General features: G+C 42.5%; 1 protein-coding gene and 1 non-coding gene across 4 annotated transcripts in view; both read left to right on the forward strand.

The window, feature by feature from the left end:
- Positions 1-18,802, forward strand: part of RNF149 (ring finger protein 149) — a 33,001-nt gene extending 14,199 nt beyond the window's left edge. The window contains exons 5-8 of one of the 3 annotated variants that reach the window (XR_012641190.1): positions 3,582-3,678; positions 7,190-7,385; positions 13,152-13,286; positions 17,879-18,802. Coding sequence is in view for 2 of the 3 variants with exons in the window: in XM_074964922.1 (XP_074821023.1) it covers positions 3,582-3,678; positions 7,190-7,385; positions 11,256-11,314 (352 nt within the window). In the remaining variant the exon portion in view is untranslated. Of the gene's footprint in view, positions 1-3,581; positions 3,679-7,189; positions 7,386-11,255; positions 13,287-17,878 lie in introns of those variants that run through there. The other 2 variants (XM_074964935.1, XM_074964922.1) reach the window with 2 other exon arrangements.
- On the forward strand, positions 14,875-14,988 carry LOC141981100 (small nucleolar RNA SNORD89). Its single transcript, XR_012637657.1, has one exon. It is a non-coding gene; the product is annotated as a small nucleolar RNA SNORD89 (small nucleolar RNA).
- Positions 18,803-21,163: the final 2,361 nt, after the last annotated feature.

The following is a 21,163-nucleotide window of genomic DNA, read 5'->3' on the forward strand; positions in this document are numbered from 1 at the left end:
CTCCCGGCCCCAGACCCCCCTTTTGAAGGTGCAGTTAAGGATGGCACACAAGTACCACAACTGGATCCATCCCCTCTTACCTTTTCATCCCATCTATCCCCTTTCTACTGTGCTTGGTCCAGTATCACCTCAGACCACTGTGTGCGCCTCACGGTAGAGAGGGGATATTCCATCCAATTCTGTGCCGTCCCGCCCTTCCACCCCCTGTCCCTATCCCTCTTCAGGGACCCCTCTCACGAGCAACTTCTAATACAGGAAGTGCACTCCCTCCTCTCAGTAGGGACAGTGGAAGAGGTTCCTCAGGAACAAAGGGGCAAGGGCTTCTACTCCCAGTATTTCCTAATACCGAAAGCCAAGGGTGGCCACAGACCCATCCTGGACCTGCGGGAGCGCAACAAGTTTGTCAAGAAACTCAGGTTCCGCATGGTCTCCTTGACTTCCATTATCCCCTCATTGGCTCCAGGAGACTGGTACGCTGCCCTTGACTTGAAGGATGCATATTTTCACATAGCAGTAATTCCACCTCACAGACAATACCACTATCAGTTTACTTCCTTTTGGCCTGTCAGCAGCACCTCGAGTTTTCACCAAGTGCATGGCAGTCATCACAGCATTCCTACACAAGTGGCAGATGCAGGTTTTCCCATACCTTGACAACCGGCTCATCAAGGGCCACTCCAGATCTCACGTGGAGGAGCAGGTCAGCTTCATAAGAAGGACCTTCATCGAACTAGGTCTCCTTCTCAATGAGGCCAAATCCACACTGTCCCCGGTGCAGAGTATAGAGTTTAAAGGCACAGTGCTAGACTCGACCAAAGCCAGGGCATACCTCCCAGAAGCCAGATTTCGGTCCCTGGGTGACATCATAAAGGGCTTCAGACAATTCCCCATGACCATAGAAAGGAGCTGCCTGAAACTGCTGGGGCATAGGGCCGCTTGTACTTAGTACAGCATGCCAGACACAGACTTCGCCTGCTCCAGTCATGGCTAGCGTCGGTTTATTGACCGGCTCGAGACGCTTTGGACAGCATTGTAACCCTACCTCGCCCAATATTAGACTCCCTCTGTGTTGGCTTGAAAACAGGTAGTTTGTGCAGGAGTTCCCTTTGCCAGCCCCCAGCCATCCCTCTCATTAGTGACAGATGCCTCGGATCTGGGATGGGGGACACATTTGGGAGACCTCAGGACACAAGGTCTCTGGTCTCAGGCGGACCTAGCTCAGCATATCAATGTCAGAGAACTGAAAGCAGTGCGCCTAGTGTGCCAGGTTTTCAGAGCCCACGTATCAGGCAGATGCGTATCAGTCCTTACGGACAACACCACAGCGATGTTTTATATCAACAAATGGGGTGCACTCTCCTCTCCCCTGTGCCAGGAAGCCCTCATGCTGTGGGACTTCTATGTAGAGCACTCTATACGCCTGCAGGCATCATACCTCCCTGGGATCCAGAACGAGCTGGCGAAGAGTCTCAGCCAACTTTTTTCATGACCACGAGTGGTCCCTCCGGCCGGACGTAGTGAGCTCAATTTTCCATCACTAGGGCTTTCCCCAAATAGACTTCCTGTTGCTCTGCGTGGCAAATAGGTATCGGCTGTTTTGCTCCTGAATCATAGCCCAGGTTCTGTTGCGGATGCCTGCCTTCCTTCCATGGGGAGGCAGTCTCCTTTACGCGTTCCCAACCAGTTCCGTTGGTCCACAAGGTGCTCCTCAAGATCCACAGGGACCGAGCCCTAGTGATATTGATAGCTCTGGCCTGGGCATGCCAGCACTGGTTCACATTCCTCCTGGAAATGTCCATGGCGACTCTGGTCACCCTACCACTTGTCCTGGACCTAATCACGCAGGGTCACGGCTGCCTCCGGCACCCAAACCTCGAGTCGCTCCACCTCACAGCATGGATGTTCCATGGCTAAAGGCCGTGGAGCTGTCCTGTTCTGATCAAGTCAGACAGTAGAAAGCCCTCCACAAGGGCAATGTACCTTGCTAAGTGGAAGAGGTTCTCTGTCTGGTCAGAGGAGAACCATCAGTCGCTGACACTCGCCTCTGTGCCATTTATACTGGACTACCTTCTCCATCTTAAGCAACAGGCTCTGTCGTCAAGAAGGGTCCACTTGGCTGCCATCTCTGCCTTCCATGCGGGCGCAGACAGCCACTCAGTCTTCGCGAACCCTATGGTCAGCAGTTTCCTTAAAGGTCTCGATAGACTCTACCTGCAAACACAACAGCCCAGCCTATCCCATCTTGGGACCTTAATCTGGTCCTTTACAGACTTACGGGTCCACCATTTGAGCCACTGGCGACGTGTTCCTTTCTTTACCTCTCATACAAGGTGGCATTTCTGGTGGCGATAACCTCAGCTAGGAGAGCGTCGGAGCTCAGGGACCTTACATCAGAGCCCCCTTACACAGTGTTCCATAAGGACAAGGTTCAGCTCAGGTCTCACTGGGCTTTTCTCCCTAAGGTTATCTCCCAGTTTCACATCAACCAGAACGTCTTCCTCCCAGTGTTCTATCCTAAGCCGCATTCCTGCGGCAGGGAACAGAGCCTTCACTCATTGGATGTCCACAGAGCACTGGCCTTCTACATAGAGAAGACTAAGCCATTCCAAAAGTCTGTCTAGTTATTCGTAGCGGTGGGAGACAGGATGAAAGTCCTCCCCGTCTCATCACAGCACATCTCATCGTGGATCACGTCATGCATTTGGGAGTGTTGCAACTTGGAGAAGGTGCCCGCTCCGCCGATCACCGCACACTCCACCAGAGTTCAGGCCTCCTCAGCACCATTCCTGGCACAGGTCGCCACACAGGAAATCTGCAGACCAGCAACGTGGTCCTCAATACGCACTATGCGATCACACAACAGGCCAGAGACGATGCAGTCTTCGGATGAGCCATGCTCCAATCAGTAGATGACTCCAACCCCACCTCCTGAACTTTGGCTTGTGGGTCACCTAATTGGAATGGACACGAACAAGCAAGCACTGTGTGAGTAACTGTTTTTTCTTCTTCTCGTAACTGTTGTTCTTCGAGATGTTGCTCATGTCCATTCCAGTACTCACCCTCCTACCCCTCTGTCAGAGCAGCTGGTGAGAAGGAACTGAAGGGGTTGGGGGTTGGCAGGGTGCTATATTGAAGATGCGATTCCAGGGGGCACCCAGGCAGACCCTATAGACGCTGCTAAGGGAAAAATCTTCTGGCTGTTGGAATCCACACACCTGATTGGAATGGACGTGAACAACAGTTACGAGAAGGTGAGTAACCGTTTTTTCTGTATTGTCTGTCTAGTACTGTTTTTTTATATTAACCTTTAAATCTGACATTACTTTCTCCTTTTAATCACTTAGGAGTCTGGACTGATTCTTTAAAGAAAAGCACTACCAATATATTCTGTCAGTATACTTGTCCATTGCCTTCCAACTTTGACAGGTTAATATATTGAATGACTACTAAGATTAAAAAGGTTCACCCATGAACGTATCTAATAACCTCAAGATGGATATACTAGAAAACTAATAGGCTTTCTGAAAGAATAAATCATAGTTTAAAAAAATTAAAACCAAGTGTACTTTGTTTTTTGTCAGGCATATCTTTCATAGGACCTGCATTGACCCCTGGCTGTTGGACCACAGAACTTGTCCAATGTGCAAACTAGATGTCATCAAAGCTCTGGGATACTGGGTGAGTTACATATTTATCGAGTTAAAACTGCACTGCAGACGTTCAAAAGAGGAAGCAAGACTGCACATCAACCTGTTTAAAAATTCAGAGCAGTTGTTTCTCCAGGTTATCTCTTCCATGTGTGTGTATATATAGATACCACAGTGATGGCTGTGGTACAAGAACCCAAACGAGTAATCTGTAATGATTTATAATACTCATCCTTAATATTACACTTGACAAAGTGCTAATTAACTATCTTGTAATACCTTTCTGAGGTAGGAAAAGTTTATTTTTTTGAGTGTTTGTATATGTCCTTTACGTTGGGGGGCGGGGGCACCAGTGCCGGAGAGTTTTCCCTGGAGGTACCCACAAGGATAGCCCTGTCTACACCTGAGCGCTGTGAGGGTATAAAAGGTGGAGCCACCCCTACCCTTCAGTTCCTTCTTACTGTCAGTGTTTTGTGTGCCCTGTGAACAAAAAATCTTCAGTGCTTTGTTTTGATCTAATGGTACTTTTTTCTTTTTTATCCCATGATGTTTGATTTTCCATTTTATTTCTTCATTTATTTTATTTCAGATTTAGTTCTTAGCTGCATTGCAGTGTTATGCTGTCAAAGCGGTAATGCCTCCTGAAAAGTTGACAGGACACATGACCAGAGCACATTTGATCTCCGCAGCCTTTGTAGCACATGCCGATTACCAACATTTATAGGGTGGCAACATGGCCTTAGCTTCATACGTTCCCCAAGCATTGTGCACTATCAGCTGCTTCAAGGGAGGATGCAAATGTGGGAAAAGTGGTCATATAGTTCCCCCTTCTGATGAGACTGAGCCCCACTGCCTGGGATAACAGGTTCGGAGTTACCTACAGTGTAATGGACATATCCAAGCACTTACAGTTCAAAAAAAGTAATTATTTTTTCTTCATTTTGAGATGTTGCATTTGTCCATTACATGGCCCACCACCTCCTTCCCCAGTACATCGGAGTCTGCCATCAGCTTCCATTGTGAAGGAACTGAAGGTGGCAGGGTGGCTTCACTCTTGTAGCCTCACTTCAGATCATAAGGAGTTTTGATGTGGGCAGTGCCACCCCATAGGTACTTCTAGGGAAAACTCAGACATGGGTGCATGGGACGCCAGACACCAGCAGTGTAACAGACATATGCAACACATCTTGAACAACAGTTACCGAAAGGTAAGTAACTGCTTTTATCCCCATTTTGCAGAGGGGGGAGGAAACTGAGGAAGAGAAGTGAAGTGACTTGCCTACAGCTGCACAGTTGTAGAAACCAGTTTCATGCTTCAGCTTACAGGGACCTCAAGGGCCCTTTTGCTTTTTGAGTCCTTGAAACTTTTCAAGCAGCCGGACAAATTAGTTAACTGTGTCTGTATGCTCCCAGATATGCTGAGTAAGCATTTGGTCTCTATAACTGAATCGGTGTTCACTAAAACCTTCCTGAACAACTTTAGCAGTAGTTGGCTTAACTAGTAGAAATGATGTGCTTTCATTTCTTTCCGACAGTGCCAGCAAAGAGAGATGAAGATACATGTGATATCCTCTAGAGATCTCAGTACATAGGGGCACTTACCATCAGAATAAAGTGGTGTGTTTTAGAATGGTGTCTGGGATCTTCTTTTCATAAAGTGCCTGCATTTTTTTGACTAGCTTTTCTTATAAACAAGAGTACTGTATGAAATGGTTGGAGACTTTACAATATACTTATATAAGGCCTGTGACTTCATCTGATGCACTACTTATGTCTTGTCAGAGTTCTAAGAAAAGCAGTAGAACCCTAGATCTGCTTGTGTACATGATTTCATTATGCAAAATGAGGCAATGGTTGTACCGTATGGCCCAAAGATTCCATCGTTGCGGAGACTGGTCCGGAAGCTACCATTAAGAATTAAACTGGGTTATTAGTCTTGTTTTTATATCATCCATATAGTTGAAGCCCATGATTCTACTTAATGATAGAAATTAGCAAAAAAATAATGGGTTTTTGTGATTATTAGCATATCTGAGTTCAGATTTTTGGGATGGACGTTGATACTCTACCCATGACCAGCCCAACATATGATTTATCTCCTATTGATCAGACATGTCTCTTCTTTGCTTGACAAAGGTGAATGTAGGAAACGCGTCAGTTGCAAACCCCGGTTCATTAAGGTATTCATAATGGATAGCTAGTTACACATCACAAGTTCAAATCCCACTCAAGTTGATAATATGGAAAATTACAGTCTGACTCTAAATGGTTGCCTGTGTGGTGATCAGTCCATTTTAAGTAGATGAGCATTCTCATTACAGAAATCACCATTTCAATGTGTTGTATCTTCTGCAGAGATTGAATTAACTAGAGAGAACTGAACTTTTCATAAATCTAAAAACTTGATACTTCTAGAATAGCTTGGAGGAACTTTAACTTCCATTGCCTGTTGTTGTTGTGTGCCTGTTTTGTAAATGAAGGACTTTGGTCCCCAAGGTGGCTGTTCCAGCCCTAAATTCACTTGATAAAAAGGAACCCCAATTGACAAGTTAAAAACTTTCTGATGTAGTAGAGTCTTGCTGACTTACACTATTGACTGAGTCACCCATTGTGAATTATTGATTTTGGAAACTAGCAGTGCACAAATATCGGGGGGGACCCAAACAACTCACAATGTGTTTTTGTTCACTTACACTGAAAAATGTAGCTTTAGTTTTTAATTTGATACTTGGAAAGTTAGGAAATACCAGAATTAAGGGGACTCGTGCAACCTTATTTCACCTCCCCCTTGTGTGTGTATTATGTTCCTGAAAAATGTGACTTTAAGCAAAACAGTGGTAAACGAATCCAGTTTCCCCATAAGAATTTAATGTAAACTGGGGGGGGTGTTAAGTTCCAGGGAAATTTTTTTTCACCAGGCAAGACTATATTTGTGTATATACATACACACAGTATAATTTAACAAACAATTTAATACTGTACACAGCAGTGATGATTGTGAAGCTTGGTTGAGGTGGTGAAGTCAGAGGGTGGAAAGATCCCAGACACAATTCTAAACACACCACCTTATTCTGAGGTAAGTGCCCCTATGTATTGAGATCTCTAGAGGAGTGGTACAGAGAGAGAGATGAGCATTGCCCCTTTAAGTGTGCTGACCCCACTCTAAGTACATTGCCTTTTTAAGTAGATCAGCAAGTTGAGACAGCAGCTGCTACCAGCAAGCTCCCTCCATCCTGAGCCCTGTTTTGTGTCCCCCTTGCTCTATGGAGATGGGGTAAGTGGGGGGGCCGAGGGAGGGGGATACGCTGAGCATTGTGTAACTTTAAAGGAGCATGTTCTCTAATAGATCAGCAACAAAACAACATTAACCGGGACAACTTTAAGTGAGGAGTTACTGTATTAGGAAGGGCAAATAGCTTTCCTTCAATGAATGCAATATGTAAAGGTTAATCAAAGAGGTTTTTTTTGCTTTTGTAGAGTCCTTACAAACTTGTTTTTCTGATGTCTAAATAATTTACTGAATATTTTGTCTACTTCTGAAGGGTGACCCTGAAGATGCACTTGAAGTTCCAATACCTGAATCAATAAGTGGCAGTGTATCAGTAGGAAGTTTGAGTATTGCTTTACAAGAAGATGATAGAAATGAAGTAAGCGATTTGTCAGCCTCCTCAACTAATGAATCTGTGCTACAGTGTAACAGTTTAAAAGAGGATGCAGGTGAAACCACAGCATTGCTTGGTAAGTACAATGTAATATGTTTAAAATCAATGTGTAATCTATATAATAAAATTCAGGATTGTCGCTCTAAAACCTAGATTGTCTGAGTGTGAAGCAATGGAAACAATTACAAGCATGGTTGAGGCTCTTTTTGTTTAGAATATCACCAGATTCAGTATCAGTGGATTTTGCGGTTTAACATCCAATATTTAAGTTCTCAGCCATTTTTCCTGTACAAATGACACCCATGTGACACCATGGGCTTTCAGTTAGTCAAAGATGTATCTGCTGTGCCAAGAGTCCTAGACCATTGTGATATCATTATCCCTCAACCAATCACCACTCTTTCTCTACAGCTAATTTGTACACAACAATTTATTGGTTGTATGAGGGAGGCTGCATAGATAGGGGATTACTTGGCCCAATGGTTAAAGTTTAACCCATACACAGATCAAAACAACTTTCCCAGCATAACACCCTTATTCACCCACCTTCACTCATACTTCCCATAGAACCAGGTCTTCACTAATCATTTGGATAATCCTTTAATTTTATTAATTGGAACTTTAGAATGAGAACTCTTGGTTCTTGAGTTTACTTCAGAACTCGCAATACTGTGGTGTTGAGGTGATGGCTTTAGTGAGTAGTACCATTTTCTGCCACCTGGAAGATTGGGAATCAAATTACTTCAGGCTGAAATCATGCCAGACTTGGAAAATTTGAATTTAAAGAATGATCGACCTCCCCCTTGCTCAGCTGCCAGGCGGAGATGTGGCCAGGAAGCTCTGTGTGCTGCCTCCGCCCAGAGCGCTGGCTTCGCAGCTCCCATTGGCCAGGAGCTGGGGAGGCAGCGCACAGCACTGCCTGGCCCTGCCTCTTCCTAGTAGTTGGGTGAGGGGGGGATGTTGCCACTTCCAGGGAGCCCCCCATGTAAGTGCCACCCAGAGCCCGCCTCACCCCATTCTGTGCCCCTGCTCACTCCCACACCCAAACTCTGCTGCTGCTTGGGGAAGGAGGTGTGGAGCCAGGTAGGGAGCCTGCTGATGGCACCAACCCAACACACACCCCCCCACCCCACCCCCCTGTGGCCACTCCCACAGCACCATTGGTGGTCCCGGGCTGCCCGCATGCCCCTTCCCTCCCCGCCCCCGGCACTGTTGATAGAAGAGGGCTGACTGCCTGCTAGGAAACAAAGTTGTTTTTGTTTTGTTGTATCAGTTCTGAAGACAGCCACTGTTAGCAGTGCCAGATCCCATGCATTAGACTTAGCTAATCCATCAGATTCTGACAGTCTCTTCGAATCTGACTTTGAAACATAAATTGGTTCCAGATTTTACTTAGAAGTCCAGTGTTTTCCAGCGGAGCATTAAATGGAATCTCTGTCCAACTCAAACTCCTTTAATAGGTTCCATACCAGACTCAATAGAAGGGAAGGCTTTTCATCCAGAGAACAGGTTTCTAAAAATAGTGCAAGTGGCTTTGCAAATTTGAATTTGCCAATCCCAGAAGGTGATAGTCTGCCCATGAGACTCGGGATGACAACCACTTATGTAACTCCCTTTGATTCTCTCAGAATGAGACTGATGCAACATTGGAAGTCTCAAATCTACACATCCAGAAAGTGGTGGAAAAAGGTTTGTCAGGACAGGGCTAAAATGATATTGATTGATTGCCCTAGCTCAGCTGAGACAGCAAGGGAACGTAGACCTGCTTCAGTTCTCAGATTGTACATGTCTTCCTGTGTCTTCAGATCTCTTGTCACAGCAACAAGGCAGTATCCTTCATCCAGGTCTTCAGTTTCTTCATTTGACCGCCTGGGCTATCAGACTTTGACTAGTCTTGAGCAGTTTCATTCCTCATTGATGCAGAGCATACTGCTTAATTTTAGAAAACTGTGTATTAGAAAGTGTTACTGAAAATGGGCTAGATTTCTTGCTTGGATGTGAGGAAAATCTGATTCTCCAGAGGCAGCTTCCATACCCTATATTCTGGAATATGTACTGTACTTAAATCTGAGTAGTTATCTAATTCTTTAAAAGTTCACCTGATGGCTATTTCAGCTTACGTTCTGGTCAGTAGTAGATCACCAATTGTACATAATTCTGCTAAAAGATTCAAGAAGGGGTTACCTAATGTGTCGTTCCATCTTGAGATCTTAATCTGGCTTTATCTATGCTTATGAGGTCACCCTTGAACTTCTTGAGGGAGTGTTTTTATTTATCAAAGTGGTCTTCATTACTGCTGTAACAGCCGGAAGGGTCAGGGCATTGAGTGCCCTGCTGGCTGCCCTGCCACTTAAGATTTTTTAGAGAAGGTGGTTCTTGGATCTGATCCCCAGGTTTTTACCAAAAATAGTGTCCGAGTCTCATATGTCAGACAATTGATTTACTTTTGTCTTCCCTTCTCCAGCTTATGCTAATAAAGGGGGAATCTCCATTATATATTTTAAATGCCAGAAGAGGTCTTGCATATTATTTGGATAGAATGAAGAGTTTTAGGAAGTTTGGTTTGTTTAATAATCATATGGGTCATAGTACATGTTCTCAGACTATTTCCAGCTGGGTTATACAGTACATCCTTCAGTGTTAGAGACCAACAGAAGTTCCTGTGCCTTGTGTGGTATGCTCTTATTTGTCTAGAGCTCTAGCAGCATCTTTGGCTTGTCTTCAGCAGGTTCCTATTAGGGAAATTTGCAAGGCTGCTAACCTAAAAGTAAGTGCGCACGCTCACTAAATGTGCTCGAGATCTAGCTTCTAGAGTGGATGCTATATGTGGCAAGAGCAGTTTACAATCATTAGGGCTCTGTGCTTCCGTGACTTCCTTCAACCTCGGTTGACTTCTGCGGTGGCCAGTATAGCTGATCCCAGGGCTGCCCAAGCAGCTGGCCCTGGGGACAGCCATAGCGGCTGCCGCTGGAGCAGCTCTGCAGCCAGCCACTCTGGCGTGCCCACAGGCAGCCACACCAGGCACTGCTGCAGCTGGCCCCAGGGACTGCCTAAGCAGTGGCCGATGCAGCTGGCCCTGGGGACCACCTGAGCAGCCACAGGTTGACGGCTCCCAGCAGCGGTCCCAGGGTGGCCTTCCATAAATATTCTTCGAGATGTTACACATGTCCATTCCATAAACTGCCCTTCTACATCGGAGTTCTTTGGAAACAAGGAACTGAAGGGGCTGGGCGCTCTATACTGGTGTTACAGGCACACTGCCCGACGGGTACCACGGAGGGAAAAATTTCCAGCAACTGTGCTTGGGGCACGCACAACCTAGAGTGGAATGGACATGTGCAACACATCTAGAAGAATAACAGTTACAGAAGGGGGGGGGGAGGGGAACAAGGAGTACTTGTGGCACCATAGACACTAACACATTTATTTGGGCATAAGGTTAGTAACTGTTTTGTTTTGTTTTTTGTTTTGTTTTGTTTTTCCCCCTGCACACTTCCCCCGTCTCAGTCCTGTTGTGGTCTCTCTGAGTTACTGGTGGAAGGAACTGAGGTGGTAGAAAGTGCAGTGCCCCCCTTCCCCCGTATTTTGCCACACAATCAGAAAGTTCAAAAACTCTAAGGAGAGGTGAGAGGAGGGGTGCATGTGCACTCTGAATTGGCACTGCTTGAAGGTTCTACCATTAGGTGCCACCAGGTGGCACAACATCCATAAGTGCGACTATGCAGTCATCTCCAAGAATTCTGGTTATAAGTAACCTTCATTTCCTGTGCACTATTTTGCTTTGCCATTGAAATCAAAGGGAATTTTGCATGACTGACTGTAGAACTTGTCTCCAAATTGTTTCTTTATGGGATAGCATCAGTAAATATAATAGCTTACCACGTTAATATTTAAATAACCAGTTTTAACAAATTATGATTTACATTTTATAACTCCCAATTTTTAGACCTGGATGGCAGTGGTAGTCGGCATGGAGAACATCTGTCTAATGGAAATTCCCACTGAAAACTTCATGGAAGACTCTCTGATTAGACTGCTTAACGAACTTCTTATTTAATTAGTATGAACTTTTGCCTAGTTGATGGGAAAAATAACAATGTAATTTATTTTATCTTGAGAACTTTTCTAGTTCATATTCCAAAAGGGCTAATAACTAAGAATTTTGTATAAAGAGGATTTTTTAAAACTAGTCTGTCTGATCCTATGAAAGATGCAATACCTCTGATACAAGAATTATTACAATGTCAGTGTGTTCCAGAGGGCTGTAACAAAGATGTAGACTAGGATGAGAGAACAGAATATAAAAAGTTTAATGGATAAATGTTGGTTACACTGTGTTTACGTTTAGCATGTACATAAAGCTGAAAGCATTTACAACACTACATTTTATTAAACCGTACTTGAAAAAAAATTTACATTTTGCTGTAACTGGAGCTGGATGTTTAAGAAGCATGCAAAATAGATTTGTGAAAATATCAAATAATTTCTTTGATATTACATGACATTTTCCACTCCTCACACCACTGGATGAAAAATAATTTATCGCAACTTTCTTAATATCGTTGGTTCTTAGTGTTTTCCAACTCAGAGCTGAGTACTTAAATTTTTCCAGCTTGTTAACTTCTAGCAGTAACAGTTGACTTCAGTGTCTTTGCTGGATAGTCTTAACATGTTGAGCGTGTTGACTTATCTAGCATTCATGTCAGTTACCTCCCTCTCAATCTTTAACTCAGTAAAACAGAGTAGAAAAGGGCTATTATGACTAGGGAATTTATTTCTGTTTTTAGACTTCCCTGATTTCCCTCTTACACTCTTGTCCCCATTTCCATGTACACAAGTTGAGATCCCTTCTTAAGATCTTTTTATGAAGCTAGGGATCTTTGCTTTTGTCCCATAAACTAGGAAATTCCTTTTGGCTATTTTCCATTATGACTTTGGGGTTGTCATTAGTTTTTTCCTTTGCTAGATTAGCAGTATTGTGCCTTATAGTTGTGGGTGTGTTTTGTTTTGTTTTTTTAAAAGCACTTATTACTAAACCCAAAACATCAAAGATGAAATATCAACCCCTTCTCTTTGACATCCTGTTCGGATAGTTACATACAATAGATAGTATAAGGAAATGCTAAATTGTTTTGTAAAGAACGACGTATGTTTACAATACTGTATACATTTTAATAGTGTTGAATTCTTAGGCTTTTAGTATTGTCATGTTACAAATGAATGTATATGGTACATTCCTCAGACTTTTTGTAAAGTTGCTTAAAACAGTGTCTTTTGTCAGGCATTTGTTCAAGTGCACTTTGTTTCTAAAACAATGTGTATTTGGAATGTTTTTAAGAAAATGAAAATATGCAATCTTTTCTAATTTGTATTGTGCTTCAGTTGGAGCAGTAATTTTTATTTTAGAATGAATGTTCCAGAAATGAAGGGGTTTTCAACTGAGGAAAAAAAATGAGCATTTACTTTACCAAACAGTTCATAATCAAATATTTGTTTTTCCAACATGTTCTCACTAGTGATAACTTAAGATCTGCTTCCTGCTCCCCCCCCGCCCAGTAGGAGTGCCCCCTGTTTAGATTTCATGGAATAATTGTCAGGGCATAGTTCTCTCATTTCACCAGCAGGTGCAACTTTTGTGATGCCTCTATCTGATGAGAAGCACATGGGGAAGTGGAATATTTAATAACTAACATCCCCATCTCCAAACAATTTTGATGCATAGGAACCAGTATGCCTCCAAAGCAAGCTCATCTTTACTTCCAGGACTGCCTTTTTAATTTACTCTTTAATATAGCAACTGAGTCTTCTCCCTCTTCCTTAACACAAAGTTGAACATTCTTAGTGGATAAATGTCAAGAGGGTCACAACTCCAGCTCATCAGTCAGGAGCCTGTAGGAAGTTCAGACACATTGGGAGTCTCCAGATGATGATGCAGATACCTGCAAGACATGGAATCCACGTTGAAGGGAACATTGTGGTGAGTAGTACAACTTCTATGTAAGAGGCCCTACTTGAATTGTGGGATGATTGTCCAATAATTGCGGCTGAGTGGTGGACAAGAAGTAGGAAATCGCAGAAAAGTAATAATGGGCCTTTTTAAAATTGTGGTAATTTGGAAAATCCTAGTTAAAGACCTATTTAAGAAAAAATTTGCTGGAACAATATAAACAAGAATTGTTATGCCTAAATCATTTTTTTGATAACCAGACATTTTACTCGAACTATATTACAATCAATGTGCAAGGCTGACAGCAGGAGCCCCTTGGGCAGCTGGGATCCCCTGCTGTCTGTCAGCGGCACAGCTGAGAAAATTTAGGTGGAAATGTAGTATTGTGGGATCTGCAATTTCTGCAATATCCCGAATTGAATAGGGCCTTATATATAAGCCATTAAAAAGTGAAAAGGAATGAATAGATTGTCTGCTCACTTGAAGAATAGCATGTAAGATTGGAGAGAAATGTGGCAAAGGAAGTTAAAGAATCTGCAAATTTGCTTATAAAATTTTCAGAGGAAGCTTATGAAGCTCTCACAGCATACCTGCACTGTAGCACTCTCTGCTGGCCAAGCATGGTGCTCCCGACTTTCCCTGGCTCAGTTTCCCCTAATGCGTCATCCGTACATTCAGTGAGGCCCAATGAAAATACAAGCAAAATGTCACCAGAGAGTCTTAGCTGGGAGATGATCAGTCTTAGTTTATCCATTTCAACCTGGATCCAGTGCTTCCTTCCATCCGGGCCCTGTACTAGCAGGGTTCTCTCAGCACAGGTGTCTTCACTGGAATCAGGCCTCTTGCCACTGTCTGAGGAGAATCCTTTTCCAGAGCCAAGGGTCAGCAGAGCTATATCAACTACAGTTCTTCTCTGGAGCAGTGTGTAGTTCCTGACAGGCTGGGCTTTCTGCCACTGTTTGGGAGTTCCTTGTCCCTAGAAGCGCACCTTCTGGATTTCTTGCTCTGGTGAGCTCTCCTGGGAGCATATTTCCTCAGGAGCTTCCTGTTTGTAGAACACCCTCACCCCCCCAGCTGAGCCCTGGTAACCCTTTATCAGGCTAATTACCTACCAATCAGCCACCTTAGATTTAATTATGTCCTGGTGGGTGTGGGTTGACTTCTCTTACAGGAGCCTGTCACAGATAAGATGACCCTTACTCCCCTTAAAGGGCCAGCCAACCATTGTCAAGCTGTTTCAAAACATTAAGTTTGACTGATTTAGAGGTGTTGTCTTGTAGAGCATAGACGTGGTATCAAGGATTCCTGGCATATGTTTTTAGCTCCGCCACTGACTTTTTGAAACCATAGCCAAGTCACTTGCAGGCAGAAATTCAGAAATGTCCATTAATTTTGTGCAACCCAGTATTTGAGTGCTCAACTTGACACCTTGTTGTTGTTCTGAGGTGCTGAGAATCCACAGCTTCCGTGAGAATAGTTATGGTGTCCCTCATAGCTGATTAAATGTATATAAACTCATTTAGGATTTATGGTAATTCTGATTATCAGTAACAATATCATATGATGCAATCATAAGGGATCCTCTTTTGCTATGCCAAGCTTTGTAAGGACTTGTGTTGCTGAGGAATGATGACAATAAAAGGCCGAATTGCAGTGTCTCCATAAGCAGTTTGCTCTCTTTGGAAGCACAATGACAAAGTCTCCTGAAGCGAATTATTAGTCTGACCTCAGTAGCCACTTTTCTAGAGGTAGGTGGAGAAACACAGGTGGTGGAAGAAACCCTCTCTGGACTTCATATGGTAGCAAAAGACTGTCAGAAACCTCCTGAAATATTTCCCTTGTCGTAAGTCGATAACCAGTCTAGTGTTACTATGTAAAGTGACCTCCTAGATCAGTGGCTTTCAACCTGTGGTTTGCAGACCCTGGGGTCCGTAGACTAAGATTTCCAAAGGGGTCTGCCCCTCCATTTGAAATTTTAAGGGTCCACAAGTGAAAAAAGTTGAAAACCACTGCTCTACATAAATGGGCTAAACAGTATTAGAATTAACTGAGGTAGATAGATAACTGAGAGATCTTGCCTGTCCAGAACACAGGACTTGCCATATTGGATCAGACTGATAGAGAGAGGACAAGAGAGAAAATGTTGTGCCAGTATTTAAAAAAAGGTAAATGAGAACCTGGGAAATTACAGGCAGGTTAGCCTGACATCAGTCCCAGACAGTATCAGGGAAATGCTGGTATGGGACACAATCAGTAAAGAAGGCAGTGTAACTAATGCCAATCAGTATTTTTTTTTATGGAAAACAGGTATTGTTAAGAAAACTTGGTATTTTTTTTAAATAAGATTCCAGATTTGCTTGATAAAGATAACTGATAAAATATACTTCGTCTTCTGTAAGGCATTTGACTTAGTCCTGTATGACATACTTTTTTTTTTAAAAAGTACTATTCAAATTCAACTGCTCATATTACATGAATTAAAAATTAGTTAACTGAAAATGGGGGGGAAAAAATGTAAATGGAGAATAGTCGGCCAATGGGACTGTTTTTAATGAGATCCCACAGGAGTCTGTTCATTGCCCTGTGACATTCAGTATCTTTTAGAGATCAGGAAGAAAATATAAAAACTTGCAGGTGACACAAATTGGTGGAGTGGTAACCGGCCCTGGATCACATGGTAAGAGTGCTTATTTGAATGTTTTTAATACAACCATGTGCAAGATCATACATCTAGGAACAAATAATGTATGTTACACATAAAAGATTTGACTATATCTTCAAAAGTAATGACTGGAAAACAAGGTAGTCACCTGAACATGAGCTCCCACCACTTAGGTGATGTACCTAAGAGGGTAAACATGATCCTTGGGCGTATAAACTGATGCATATCAAGTAGACTGATAGATTCCAAGGCCAGAATGGATCATTGTTATCTAGTCTGAGCTTTTGTATAACACAGGAATTACCTTGGAAGTTCTGTAGCCTATCTTTTAGAAAAACAAGGAGTGAGGAGGTGGTATTGCCTCTGTATCTGGCATTAGTGAGAATTATTGGGATACTGTGTCCCGTTCTGGTGTCAACACTGCAAAAAGGATGTTGACAAATTGGAAAGCCTTCAGAAGAGAGCTATAAAAAGATCTAAGGTCTGGAAAATATGCCTTTTAAATTGAGCTTTTTTTAGTCTCAGTATATTTTATCCATGAGAAGGTTGAGATAAATTGATGATGGTCTGCAGGTAGCTACATGGGGGAGTCAAGACTAGTTGTGTGTCTAAAAGGTATGCTATAGTTCCATTAGAAGTTATGGATTTGATCCAGAAATTATTGGATGAAGTTCTTTATCCTGTGCGAAGCAGAAAGTCAGACTAGAATGGTACTAGTCTATTCTGGCCTTATTTTATGAATCCATTATCCTGGTATCTTGTCGCCAATATTAGATGCTTGAGAGAAGGTACCAAAACTCCCTGCAATAGTTATGGGATAACCTGCCACCTGGGAATGTTTCCTGTTAACCCACCAATGGCTAGAGGTTGTGTGAAACCTTGAAAACCATGAAGATTTATATCCCTTTCACAGCCCTTTATTTTATTTTTTAAATTTACTACTGTAATTCTAGCACCTTTTTATAACATATCAAATCCCATTTTGAATCTTTCTAACCTCTTGGCCTCTATTATATTGTCAGAGTTACATAAGCTAATTGTGTGGTGTGAAAGTTCTTTCATCTGACCTCCCACTAGTTTACTGGGACTTCTGCCTCACTTTTTCCCTCTGTAAAATGGAACAATTGTGCCTTACAGGGGTGTTGAGACTGTTTTCAGAGAGCAATGTTAGTGATTTTTATATTATGGCTGCAGTTGGATGCTTTGCCAGCTCTGGTTAGGATGGTTATATAACCCCAAAGCAGGCTTCTTTAGAGGAGAGTTTTGATAAGTTTACTATTAACAATGCCAGCAATTTTGAGACTAGATGTACAATAAATTAAGGCTGGCATATTCAGTGAGTGGAACCTAATACCAAATATGGTACAGGCTACAAAGAACAATAAAGGTGCCCTAATGTCAGCACTTTAGAACCACTCCACAACATTTGGCAAAATTGGGAAATTGTGCTCCAGAAAGCTCCAAATAATAAGAGTGCTGCAGATCATAAGGGCAATGACTTCATTGTGGAGATTTAAGAAAATCTAAGTTACCAGAGTTGGGAGGTTGTGTGTAGCTTCCATCAGTGACTTTCAACGTCATGTGCTATTTAATGCACAACTACTTCTTGGTGGAAGACATGAGGTTATTCAATAGGGGAGCGTCAGATCAACCCTTCTGCCCCTGGGGAACAGAGTTAGCAACTGGAGTTTAACCTGGGAGAAAATGACAGTGCTCTTAGTAGATTCAACCTAGTAGTATGATGGAATTTGGCAGGTGCTGCCCTACAGATGAGAAATGTGGTGGCCAGCAGCTAAATGAACAAGTGCTATTTTCCATTGTCTGACTTCAGCCACAACTAGCAGTCTCTTCCCTTTCATCAGTTCTACAACTTCCAATGCTGCACCAAAATAACGTTCTAAATTACATTCTTAATCGGACTCTTTGTGCTATTTACTTAATATTCTCTTCTCTCATACAGGTGACATGGTGTGAAGATTCCAGAACTGGACATATAAAAGATGCACATACATCAAGTTAATGTTTTCATGTATTCAAACTGGGTACTGAACTCTATTCTTGGATAACTTGCCATGTGGCAAAATTTTGACCTGAGATTGTTTAAAGTAGGATATCTTTGTGATTGCTTGCATGTATCTGTGTAAGGGAATTCATCACTAGGGAACTTAACAAGTCCACCTATACTCTAATTGGACAGGGATCTAATTTAGTAGGTATCACTTATACTGTATTCCATCTACAACGTGGTATTGCTGCATTTTTAATGAATATATTTCAGTCTGAAAAACAGGATGAGAAAGTGGAACTCCTACTGAATTAATGAAATACAGTAAGTAGTCATGAGAGCTTTAGTTTTTTTTCTTAAAGCCCTAAGTCAAACTTAACTAAATTAAGTTTGATGTTTCTGGTGAAAGACTATATCTGCAAGTAATTGCTAGTTGAACTTGCTCACTGAGTTACCATTAATATTTGAAGGTTTCTTGTTCTTTCAGTCACCAAGTGGAATCACCTGGTATTTAAAATGAACGCATTAAAAACTTAACAGGAAAATGCTAGTTTTGAGTCCACTGGTGGGACTTTGCCTTTGATTGGCAACTACAGAGGCTGCTTTGGTCTAATGCTTAGGAAAACATTCAACAGAAATAACTTGTTCAAACTTGATTGTTGAGCAAAACCAGAATGAGTAAACTACTACTCAAACTGTTTGACTTTGATAATGGCAACCCTAGTGCTAACTTTTTAATAAACTTGGTTGCACTGACTGGATACAGTACATCAAATTTTTCATTGTATACTTTAAACTGTTTAAGAAAATGTTGAATTAAAGAAATCAATGTTATGTATTGTGTATTTAAAAAGTTATTAGTAAAAAAACCTAAAATCCCGTAAGTTGTATGGGCTTATTAAATGTAATGGTATTAAAAAAACTTGACTGCTTTCTTACCTTATACCAGCTAGCTTTTAATTTGCTTCACATACAACTGGCTCTTCCGCTTCTTTCCTAAAGATGCTAGAGTCAACACTGAATGCAGTACTGGGAAAAACTTGTTCTTTACTCATTGGTAGGAACACAGAGGTGGTGTACTAATCGTTTATTGTTAAATCTGGGCTCAGATCCTAGCTGAGAGTTACAGGACACCCCCGCTCCCTGAAAGAACAAGCCAGGTGCAAGTCCTGTATGGCCTCTCCCACTTCCTTCTCAGTCATCTGCTCTGGGGCATGAAATCCTTCTGAAGCTAGGTGGGAGCAGGGACTAGTATAAAAAGAACAGGGGTACTTGTGGCACCTCAAAGACTAACAAATTTATTAGAGCATAAGCTTTTGTGAGCTACAGCTCACTTTATCAGATGCATAGTAATGGAAGTGGCTGGGTCATTACACATTGAATCTATTTCCTGAAGTTAGATATCCTCACACCTTGTCAACTGTCTAAATGGACCATCTTGATTATCACTAAAGTTTTTTTTCTCCTAATAGCTCAGCTTAATTAGCCTCACAGTTTGTATGGTAACTTCTAATTTGTGTGTATATATGTAATCTTACTATATGTTCCATTCTGTGCATCTGATGAAGTGAGCTGTAGCTCACAAAAGCTTATGCTCTAATAAATGTTAGTCTCTAATGTGCCACAGGTAGTCTGTATCTGCAAAAAGAACAGGAGTAACATGGCTGCTACTCTGAAACCTAGTATAGCAAGGTTGTTCTAGTCAGCTTGAGATGGATGCATTAAAAATTTGAGGAAGCTTTCATGATGCCTGTAATCCTTGCAATTTAAAAAAATTCAGATAGGGAGGTCCTCTTAAATACTGCATTTACCCATGCTATGATGTGGGCAGGCCTTTAAGGGGTGCACATAGAAGGTCCCTCTAGTGTCATGGTGAGTTTTTGTGAATTCAAATGTAATAGGCTTCTAACCCTCCCTTACTGAAGTGGCATGCTACTATAGAGAACTATCTACCATGTGCAATTTAAGCAACCCTGTTAAGCTAGGAATGTTTCAGACTTATGCCTACAGCACTAGCCTATAATCAGGGCTGTGTACTCTGCAGTACATCATCAACTCAAAGCCAGCAGCCATATTGATTGATTCCATTACCAGAGACTATCCCTTGTTCCTACTCATCCTCAAATGGACACAGCTACCCACAGAACTAAGCAATGATGTGACAAATCAGTTGCCAGGAAGCAGTCACCTTCCCCAGTACCATAAGAGAGAATCCCCTCTATCAGAGGGGCTGCTGAAAGCAACAATAAGACAGGGCTGTGCCTCAACACAGCCCCAGTCTTGAGGGATTGTTACACTCCCTCAGCACAGGCTTTTAGGGTTCTCTCAGAACCAGTCTGTGGTACTGCCAGACACCAACACCAGAACTCTTCATACTGCAACCTGACCTGACACACTGAGGCAGGACTAAGAGCACCTCCATCTGCTGAGGACCAGACAGCAGTTATGCTACAAGTGCACTGAACACTGCAGCACTCTCCTTCAGGGAAGCAGCTGATACACAGATAACACCTTAACTAGTGACTTTCCTTGGATTATTTGAGTCAAGTCACCCTCAGGACATCCCAGGGAGCCAGTCATAAATTTTGCTGGACTCCCATATTCCTGGGTATGATAGTCTTTCACAAATACCAGCTCAGCCTTCAGAATATCCTCCCTTCTCAGGATTCATCTTCATAGGTACCTAGCAGTGATCAGTCACCAAACCCTTGGCCACTCCATCTCAGGTTAAGGGTCACACTGAATAATAATTCTAGGGTGAGGAATACTTGTGGCACTTCAGAGACAAATTTATTTGGGCATAAGCTTTCATGGGCTAAAACCAACTTCATCAGATGGATGCAATGGAAGATATATACACATACACACACACAGAACATGAAAAAATGGGTGTTGCCATACACACTGTTACAAGACTAATCAATTAAGGTGGGCTATTATCAGCAGGAGGAGGAAAAAAAAACTGATCCAGAAGTCACCTACTCCAGGACAGGCCCAACAAAGAAAATAACAGAACAGCGCTAGCCATCACCTTCAGCCCCCAACTAAAACCTCTCCAGCACATCAAGGATTTATAACCTATCCTGAAGGACAATCCCTTACTCACAGATCCTGGGAGACAGGCCAGTCCCCACTTACAGACACCCCCCAACCTGAAGCAAATACTCACAAGCAACCAAACAAAAACACTAACCCAGGAACCTGTCCTTGCAACAAAGCCCATTGCCAACTGTGTCCACA

Source organism: Natator depressus, chromosome 1 (assembly GCF_965152275.1).
Source record: "Natator depressus isolate rNatDep1 chromosome 1, rNatDep2.hap1, whole genome shotgun sequence".
NCBI lineage: Eukaryota > Metazoa > Chordata > Testudines > Cheloniidae > Natator > Natator depressus.